General features: G+C 43.1%; 1 protein-coding gene across 1 annotated transcript; it reads left to right on the forward strand.

Moving 5' to 3' along the window:
• The first annotated feature begins 2,194 nt into the window (after positions 1-2,194).
• LOC8042876 (intracellular coagulation inhibitor 2) lies at positions 2,195-7,163 on the forward strand. The gene is made up of 3 exons (XM_029970894.4): positions 2,195-2,351; positions 4,822-5,694; positions 6,745-7,163. Exons 2-3 carry the CDS (start codon positions 4,829-4,831, stop codon positions 7,058-7,060), a joined length of 1,182 nt encoding a protein of 393 aa, XP_029826754.3. The 5' UTR covers positions 2,195-2,351; positions 4,822-4,828; the 3' UTR covers positions 7,061-7,163.
• The last annotated feature ends 3,483 nt before the right edge of the window (positions 7,164-10,646 follow it).

Below are 10,646 nucleotides of genomic sequence, written 5' to 3' on the forward strand. Positions count from 1 at the left end.
TTCCTCGTTGTGGTCCCTGGCAGGATAGAAGTCTAGTTTGTGCCTACATAGTGCTGCACCTTTATTCCTTGTTCGAGTTAAGTGTTCAACAAGAAGCGTTTCTTTACTTGTACTGTCAATTTAGAGCAATTGAAGAGTAAACCAATAATTCGGTATTGAAAATTTGTTTCGCGCTTAGTTACATGCTTTTCAAGCACACCTTTGTGAAACTTTACAAAGGCAGTTTAGACGTGGCATCCCTGCCACAGAAATAAGGGCATGACAGAAAAAAACGGTGCTTCAAAACAAAGAAAGAAAACAAACACACACTCTAAGGTTATCCGACATCAAGGACAGCCACTCGTAGTATAGTCCTGATATTCGGTAATAATAATACAATATCTTAGTAGATTTAAACGTTAACAAATAGAGGAAGCCTTCAATATATATATTAGCAACCTTCTCTGCCAACAAAATTGCGGAATTAGCCGCTATGAACGGCTACATACAAGCCAAGGAGCCACAAGTATGAACCTATTAAATCCTGCCCTGCGTTTCTAATTTCTTAAACCTCACTGACTGTAGACTAACTAGTGTTCTGTAAAGTACTTGTAAAAGGTACTTGAAGTAAAGTACAAAGTAAATTAGTGGTTATGTACTTCAAGTAAAGTAGTAAGCACACCGGGCGCAATGTACTTTAAGTAAAGTATACTAGAAATGCAATGTAGTTTCAAATTAAAGTACAAGTACTTTGTATCAAAACCTTTCATGATGCCCTTTCATTTCCTTATACATTGTGTGTGTGTGTGTGTGTGTGTGTGTGTGTGTGTGTGTGTGTGTGTGTGTGTGTGTGTGTGTGTGTGTGTGTGTGTGTGTGTGTGTGTGTGTGTGTGTGCGTGCGTGTGTGTGTGCTTTCGGAAATGTTAGCGAATATTGGATACAGTCAAGTCGCTTCAGAGTAGGCAAAGCAACATTTTGTGACACAAATTGATCAAAATCAAATTTGGGGAATGTGCTTTGGAGTCAGAAGTTCTACGTTCCTCTGAAAGTACCACAAAAAAATCTTTTAAGTGCAAGTTGTACACACTCAGACCATGTACGTCAAGTAAGGGACAAGTATTCTAAACCTCTTTGGAGTAGTACTTTAACTACAATGTACCTAAATTACTTCCCAACACCGTGGCTAAGCAAAGCCCCTTCGCGTCCTCCTCTTTTATGAAACGTGATAGCATACCAAAAGCACAAACTACATGAAAGCACAAACCGCGTCAGCCAAACGCTGGCGCAGCAGTCGTAATGTGGCAATGTTAGAATTTGAGTGCACGGACCTTGCTAGCTCAGCTTGTGTGGCCTTATATTTCCGGTAATTTCACAGGAAACATAAAATAGATATAGGGTATTATGCAGCTTTTGCTCCCGACGTTATTCTACAGAGTTCCCCTCACCTCCTCACCCCCCTTCTCCCTTCCCTGAAAAAAACATTTACAGGGTTTTCCAACGGACAGTTAAACTACGCATTGTCGAAGGCTTATTTTCTGGCCAAATGAAGCGGTCAGCTTTCTGTGGCAATGTAGTGAATGCTAGGGGAGAGGGTGCACCAGCCGCCGTACATGCGCTTTCCTCCTTTCTTCGGATTGCCACAGAAAGCTGACCGCGAGTATAGCGATCGATCCACACAAGATGCCTAAATTTCCGAACTCACCGTAATTTTATTAAAAATTTGTAAGTGATTTTATGAAAATGTGAATGGGAAAAGTGTGGCCAATGAACTCCTCGATTACATGAAGCTGAATAGCATCAGCTATAAAGAATGGGTCCCATTTTTCAACTGAATCTTTCTGAAACATCTTCCGAAACTGTGTCAGCGGTTCGGACCTCTCGCGCTACATTTCGGTAGAGAATGAGCGTTCAGCATTGCGTCGCTTAGTTTCGTAGTAAAAAACAAAACGAAGAAAGCTATTTTGTTGGGGGGCTGACAGTCTATACTTTTTTCCGCAGCAAACGCCTTAGGAAAATAGCATGAAGCGAGGAGGTCAGGCGGTTCTGTCTTTGGAAATAAGGGTGTTACGTTCGCTTCGCTGGATAGGATACAAGGCCGTTAAGTACTCCATGAAGCACGAGATAAGATGACTGCCCTACTTTAGAAAAACAAAAACATAAAATGAGGTTGCGTTTTTTTTTTTCGGTTATGAAGGCGGTAGTGTTAATCTCGCTAGGGAAGAAGCTGGAGCGTTTATCTGTTTTTGTTGTTTGTTTTATTCGTGCTCTATTTTTTAAACGTACGATTGAGTTCTGAAGACCATCGCGCGCAGAAGTTCTTCGGCGGCATTCTGCCTGGTGACATCAAAGACGCAAGCTGCTCATCACAATCGGTGAGTTGTATGCTTTTCTCTCATTCGATCCACCACATTTTTATATATAAAAGTTGTTTCCTTAATACCCTGGGCTATATAGTTTCTCAGCAATATACAAAAAAAATTGCCGTGACAGCTTAAATGAGATAATTATGTGTCTTGTTTAACTCTTATGACACCGGCTTATACAAGTTCCTGTAGACAAATTAAATCTTGTATTTGGCCCGCATAAGCAAGCATTACAGAAAGCTCTAACTCTTAAATGTCTGACGCTAGTGGTGGTGATAAAAGTTACTATTGCGAAGGCAAGATGGTGCCTGAATAAAAAACAAAACGAAAACATAACTCCTTTTGAGCCGATGTTCCCCGAGGCCTAATATTTGTCAAACCACAAAATTGCTTTGTGGGCCACTGTGGCATTTATTAAAGCGAAATAAAGCTCGTCCTTAGAAAGAAAACAAGATTGTATTACTTGATTAAAACCTTTTTTCCTGAAATAAATGGCACACCTAATAACATCACTACCTCTTAGTTTGACAAATAACACTGTGAAACTTTGAGGTGGTGAACGTCGGCCCATAGGGAAGTTTTATTTTTGTGTTATAATTTTTTCCTGGTAACAACTTGTTCCCAAACGTTCGTATATTATCATAACAGCTATACTGGGCGTCAACTATATTGTGCTATGTTGTGAAGGCTAGCGTAGCTTTCACAGTGGTCCAACTCAGTCAGCTAGTTGTCGGGGCGAATGCAAATGAGGCGCAAGGCAAAACCTCGGCCACTTTCTCTCGCAGCAGCGTCCGGCTGGAGCACCGTAGAAGCTACGCTAGTCTTTACACTGTAGCACACAATAGTTGACGCCAAGGAGAGAGTCACGTTAATGCAATGTTTCAGCTTTCTGAGATGCATAATTTATTTGTGCTGGCGAAAGAGCAAGGTTTGATTTGCTTTTTTTTTATTGAACCTATAGTAAAACCTTGGTGTTCCTGCATCCGTCTACAGATCCTTTATGAGGCAGCTGGTACCCCGAACACCTCTCATGAGCAGTGGCAAATTTTAAGGATGAACAACTTGTTGGGCTAATAACTGCTCAGAGTCGTATTGCTTACACATAAATAGCTCTAAAAATTGTACACCTAGCAAATAAATAAAGAAACACGAAGAAACGAGTAGAAAAATGACCTACGTTCCACCTGGCAGCGAAACTATATAAAATGTTTTGCTGTCTGGAAAGATGTTTTGTATCGTCTTTGTTTAATTCCACAATCTCTTCATTTGTGATTGTACCAAGCTAACTGTATAATGCTTTGTTCATAGGATTCGATACACCCTTTTCAAGTAGGAAATTAAAACAACTTTTACTAGCGAAGCATTTAGCCTGGTTAATAGTCACATAATTGTGCCTTTCAGAGAATCTTAAACGTAAACACGCCAAATGATCATTATTTTCATCTTGCTATTATTCGTTCAAGACACGTGTTCCAACAGAAACCGTATTCACGTTTCCATCCCCACTTAATGGTTATGTGACAGGAACGTCCGTGCGAAATCATGTTCAATCGCCGGGTGGCATTTCTAAGATATACATGAAAAATGATAAATGAAATTCTGAAACTCGGAGTCACATGCAAATTAGGGGCTTCCATTTAGTTTCGTGACTTTATATGTATTACCTAACCACATTTTAAGACATCAAAAGAACGAAGTTCAGGGCTCTGCTAAGTCCCTTGATCACGGGTGACAATGATATGTCAGACGGGAAGGGTACCTCAAGGTTAGAGTTACCACCAGTCAGACGATCATCCTAACCAGACGGGTCTCAGGCGAGTATGTTTATGGTAACGTTTGCACATGTGTGGTTTTCTTAAGGAAATGGAAATCCTTGGATTCAACAATAGCGACAAATTTAAAATATTGAGGGATGCTCCAAAGATTTATTTACCCAGAAGGAATAACCAAGGGTTCATACATTGAAGCTAAATGCCCCCCCCCCCCCCCCATTGCCGGGGTTGCGTAGATGTTCTTATGAATGTACAACGTTTAATGCGAGCAGGAATCAAAGTCAAATCTCTTGGTGTTTTATTACCTTCTACAGTTCTCATAAGTAACGGTGTAAGATAAACTGGAGTTAAGGTACCCTATTCTCAGAGCTGCAGTGTAGCTGGCGCTCATGTTTCTGAGAATATTCTTAATGACGTAACACCAAAGGACCAGTCTCAATGCATCACTATAGACTATACCTGTGTTTTGTGTGTATGGCTCTCGCGTGACGTCATTGCCGCATACTGCAGGCCGATTTAAATTGTCCTTCCTAAGAAACAAAAATGAGGTGGCGCGAAATGCATGCCTCAGTAGGTATGTGCTTAGCAGTAACGCCACATCAACGGCAGCACAGGTGACGTCAGCACAAGCCATTTGGAGACTTTCGTGTTTGAGATCAGAAAGCCTATCGCTCTAATACCCAACCTGTCTCCCTTTCTCCGGGCAGCCCCAAGATGAAAGTTATCACTGCGTTCCTGTCCGTCTTCGTCCTGTGTTCAGCTGAAGATGATGACAAACTAACGGTCGCAAGCAATGATCTTGGTATGCGCCTGCTCCCTCTGCTACCAAGCTCTCCCGAGGAAAATATCTTCTTCTCGCCCTACAGTCTTTCAATAGCGATGGGAATGGCCTACGCCGGAGCAGGAGGGGAGACACGACAAGAACTTCACGAGAACCTGGGCTACTCCAGGGCTGGTCTTCCGGAAGAGCAGGTCTTGGATGCGTACGCTCGTCAGACTCAGCGACATCTGTCTGATCCGTCTAACACTACGGTGGACGTCGCCAACACAGCGGCCATTCATTTAGGGCTGCCCCTTCTGAACGAGTATGAGGCAATACTGAGGAACTCCTTCAATGCCGATCTGCAAAAAGTTGACTTCGTAGAAAATGGACAGGGGGCTGTTGACGTCATCAACAGTTGGGTCAAGGACAAGACTCATAACAAGATTGAGAGTCTCTTTAGCGAGCCCCTGGATCCGCTTACACGATTTGTTTTGCTGAATGCCATGTACTTCAAAGGAACTTGGAAGACTGAGTTTCAGAAGAGACGTACCGGACAAAGGTCGTTCTTTAACGGTGGCGTAACTCAAGCACAAGTTGACACCATGATCGGCAAGATTCGTATTCGTCACAACAGCTTCAACGATATGAGTGTGGACGTTGCAGAATTGCCCTACCGTGGTGGTGACTATAGCATGGTCATCCTGCTGCCCCAAGAGAAAACCGGTGTAGAGGCGCTGAAGATGAACCTTACGGCCGGAATTCTCAAGACTATCCTAGATCGTCTGGTGCAACGCGATGTTACGGTATTTCTGCCAAAGTGAGTATAGGCATAATATATTTTAAGGTCAGATAAAAAATTAAAAAAACAAGAGCAACTGGAATGCTTAAAAAGTGCTAAATGGTTACTTTTTTAAGGTGTACAATCATTGTATTCTCATCAGGGGAAATTAAACTCGACGAAAGAGGAAGAGGAAATTTCTAGGAAAATTCAGACTAGCGATCACTCTGTCAACTGCGTCTCAAAACGAATTTCGCAATGGCGAGACATGTTTCGCAAAATGTCCGCTGTGTGTCATTTTGCTTCTTAACTGTCGTCCGCTCCTCTCTCTTTTACGGATGCTGGCCGGTGCTAGCGGACAGATTTTTCCACACAGACTAGTCTATGGCACAGTTCATATTGAGGTGTAGCTATATCATATCTCACAAATATACAGTGCATACAAGAGCACACGCGCTTGACCCTGACGCTCAGCCGAATGAATTTGTTCACACGAGAAATCTCGCATAGGAGGAATTTTCATAGCCACGCGTTATCTCGTGTGCAATCGTCAGCGCTGCAGACTTTTGTTATATGAAGTATTGACTAATGTCACTGACGAGATAAGAAGGGCAAATGCCCGGCATCCAGCACGTGCTTGTCGCCTTGCATCAGCCTTCGACAACGCGTGCACGCTCGAAGCTCGCGAGATGGCAAGGTGTTACTGAAAGTATAGGAAGGCTCGCGCTGGAAGGTGGAACAAGTGAAAGTCTTTCATGCCGTTTTTACCCTCTCATTGATTAGACTTTGTGAGGAAGATAACCCACGGGTTGTCTCAATTAAGTTATTCGAATCCCATCACTCCTCTAAACGGATCAACCTCTTGTAAACCTTTGTGATTCGAAATAAAAGTCAGTGACCACTAACAAAGACCATCTGCCGATTGGACACACATTCCGTTGCGTCCAAGAAATATTTATCGTAGTTTTTCTTTAGTTGTTCATCCAAGAGAAGTTATTAAATTTTCATTGCCCTGCTGGCAAAACATCATTATATTGTTTGGGTTTAGAAAATGTAACATCCACAACATATGCATTTCTTTTCGTGCAGGTTTAAGTTTGAAAGCAAGTACTCACTGAAGGAAATTCTTCAGAATATGGGCATCAGGAGAATCTTTGGCGGCGGTGCTGATCTTTCCGGAATCTCTGGAGACACGAGCCTGCATGTGTTCGACGTGGTGCAGAAGGCGGTTGTCGAGGTCAACGAAGAAGGCACCGAGGCGGCGGTGGTGTCGGCAGTGATCGGTGGACTCAGGAGTGGCAGCTTTAGCGGTTTCGAATTCGAGGTCGACCATCCTTTCCTCTTCTTCATTCGAGACACGCGCTCAAACGCCATCCTTTTTGTGGGGCAAGTGAACCACCTCTGAGACAACCAAGTGTTATTGAGATATTGGTCTCAACGATGACAAGTTTGCTGCAACACCTGGCCCAAAATGAGCGATTACGTAATAAAGGTACAAGCAAACAGCACCATCTTGTAATTACTTGGTAGGCAGAGATATCATTTGTGTTTGCAATGTGTCAGGCTTTTAACATTTGTAGACTCCGAGTTTTGTTATAAAGGAGGAGTTACTTAAAAATTAAACAAGCACGTTTTTTTTTTGTAGAAGTTAAATATGTTTGAGCTAGAGAACAATATTGCAAATATTAGTGGTGACCACAAACAATAAAGAAATCAGTTTTATGTAAGAAACCGTAAGCAAGCAGATTTCTATCTGAAACTTAAAGGACAACCACTGTAAAAAGGTCGATGTGTAATATAACCTTCGTTCAAATATAATCCCCGACAAATTCACGAGTTTCGCGGCGTAGTCATAACAATGTTTGAGAACTTAGTCTTCGCGTGCAGCAGTGATTGGGTTGCCTTGCAACTACTTTTTAAAGTTTTTGACACTTTATATAGTCGTCCAGCGTTTCCTTTTTTCTTTTCTTGGTTCCCACAGCCTAGCCGAAATTGGCATAGACCATATTAGTTTATATTATTTACAGAGACAGGGACGGGGACATATTTTTGGAGTGTGAGGAAAGCAATATTGCTGAGCCTTTGGCAATGCGTGATGGCACCTTCCACGGTTAATCATTCACTTCTATAGAAGCGAATCCGCGATGTTGGCATACAAAAAAAAAAAAAAGATGTTATGTCCCCGCTCACAAATTCATCAATTGAAATAATAGTTATTTCTTGCCACCAGCATCTCCAAATGATTTTGTTTATTAAAAAAAGAGGGTTAGACATCTTGACCACATCACCACGCAGGTTTTTGTGTAATCTGCTTCCACAAAGCCCTCCAACGTTTAAATTTCGACAAAATAAACAAAGTAAAATATCTTGAAGATAGATTTAACTCGTGCCTTGTTAATGCAAGTGGTATCGTCGTGAAGAAAATTACGGTCGAATCAGAATTAGCGCCAAACACAATTGCAGGGTTGGAATATTTAGAGAGAGCGCATTTAATCGGGTTTGGTGTGGAGACAACGCGTCTTTCGCTGTGGACGAGCGATTTGGCCTGTGCCTCTCGAGTCTTCATCCTGCATTGCACTCTGGCGATTACAACATGGCACGCCGGTGAGAGACTTCGTTTTCTGGAAGTCCCCTCGGTAGCCTGTGTTTCAGGCTCGTTATACTCCAACGTCGAGCGCAGCGAAAGTAAAGCGCGTACCGTCAAGCACGATGTCCCATCTTTCCTGAGCCAAAAATGTCGGAGCGCCGCTCCCAATTTAGCTTGTCGCGACGGCTCGGAGCCGTCTTCTAGAGTAGACCAATAGGGCTGCATTCCAAATCTTACCCAAATGGATCCGAGTTACTGCGGCGGATTCTATCACGTGACAGCACAGATTGAAAAACGCTGGACGCGGGTAGGTTTTAGAACGCCAAGGAACTAAACCCTTACCCTGGAGTAAGATTGAGTAAACTTTGGAACACGGCCTAGGAGAGTGCCTGTAAACGGCGTCGCGTCACCGGCAGCCAGAGCAGACCAGTAGGACCGTGCGCGTCTGGATGTGGGATGCGCCATGAGCCAAAAACGGCGACGCGTCGCCGGCATCCTGTGCGGAGAGCAAATCGCCTGCTTCTTCCGCAGGAGGTGTTGTGACGTCAGAGCGACGCCGAGCTCTGATTGGCATTGATTGAAAGGATAGTGGGCAGACCTCAATGCTAGATGCTTTGAGGTCTATACTACCCACTATTTTTGTTCAGTCAGCCAATAAGAACCCGGCGTTCTGACATCTTCGCAAGCCCTGTGCAAGAAGCAGACGATTTGCGCTCCGCATTGGATCAAACAATGGCGGTACTTTGATAAGTCGGGAAATCCAGCGCTTGAAGGGTTTCCGCATGCAGCTACCCCGATCGGGAAGCCGGAATTGACTTCTTCATTTCTTTTCGCCTTTTCGCACCGAGGTGCTGCCAACGAAGACATGGCACGAAAAGAAAGGCTTTTTCTTTTTTGCGCCGTGGAGTTTTAGCTGTATGCTCTGTCCCACGCGAGAAACTCTTCAGCATGTTTTTCTCTTTTGCCCGAACGCAGAATTATTTTGGGGGAACCTAGGCAGTAGTCTACAGGTTTAATTGTACATGGACTGGCGCAGCGCGAAATTTCTTGATTTTAGCACAGGAGCTGCTAATGTTTGGAGGTATTTGCATTGTTTGGAGTGCACGCAGTATGGAAGTCCCGCACGGATCACCTCTTGTTCTTGAAGGAGGAAATCCAGCATGGCGTCACTTTCAAGAAGGCTTCATGATAACGACCAGCGAGATTGCTGAGACGGACAACCTTGAAATGGCCGGATGGGCTGATTTGAAAACGCGCTTTAAAGTGCCGAAGACGTTTCAAAATCGGTGTAGATAACTGAGAAACTTCAAAGACAGTGAATCTGACTGGGGCATGAACCTATTCTGTCAAACGGTCACGCCGTGCGCTCCCTTTATCCAACTGTGTCTTAATATTGTATACAGCGCTCGTTGTACGTAAATAAAAAAAGAAGTAAAAAAAAAAAGAAAAGAAGAAAGGCTTAGTGAGTTGCGTGCCTGGCTCGCAACCGAACAGTCGCGAATTCGAATCCCGCCTAAAATATTTCAAATGATTTCTTTAAGACAAATCAATTACTTTATAAAGTGAAAATATTTTAGACATGCTGTGACTTTTAATTAGCATTACTTGTTCTGTTTTGTAATAACTTTCAATCTACGCGTGACGTAATGTTTCATGTGAGCGTCGTGGGTTGTTCGAAATTCCCGCTGCGAGGTCATGTGGCTTTGACGTCATGACCCTATCGACCAACCAGGATTTTCGTATCCTCGATTTTCACGTCACGCCACCGACGCCGGTTTTTCTGCTTCACGAGATCTTTAATACAATTGCGTTAAATATAAATAACCATTGATCCACGTGAACAAAGTATGTACAGCTTTATTTTGTGATATCAAATCAAATCAAATCAGTTTATTTTTTCACCTTGTACAGGAACACAGACCCCAATGAATTGTCCGCGAGGCTGTTTCATTGTTGAGAACCAAACATATATTTTTTTTGTCATCGGTACCAACATGTTTGTTAAAGAAACACTGACAGGGTATTTATGCTCGCCGAGGTTTTTAGTTGTACGTGACATATGAGAGCTCAACTACCCAGAACAGAATTTGCGGCTCGAAATTCGGTTTTTTTCCGCCCGAAAACCGCCGATCAAGAACTGGCCGGTTCGAGTCTCGCTCACTCTCTTTTCCGCGGTCACGGGCCGTTTTCTAAGGTATCGATGCGACCACCAAATTTAATCGAAGTCGTGGGTCACTGAAAGCACACACTCAATATTAAAAATAGAAAAAAATATAAAACCCATTTTTTGTGGCTTCTAAAAAGTTGCAAATACGTTGATTGAAAAAAAAAAAGTTCCACAGACAACCGGAAGCATTCTGTGCGTGCGTCGTTTCGCGTATCGTGGGACTCGCAGGGACGGCGA

The sequence above is a fragment of the Ixodes scapularis genome, unplaced genomic scaffold, assembly GCF_016920785.2.
Source record: "Ixodes scapularis isolate PalLabHiFi unplaced genomic scaffold, ASM1692078v2 PGA_scaffold13__105_contigs__length_92229423, whole genome shotgun sequence".
NCBI classification, from domain to species: Eukaryota; Metazoa; Arthropoda; class Arachnida; order Ixodida; family Ixodidae; genus Ixodes; species Ixodes scapularis.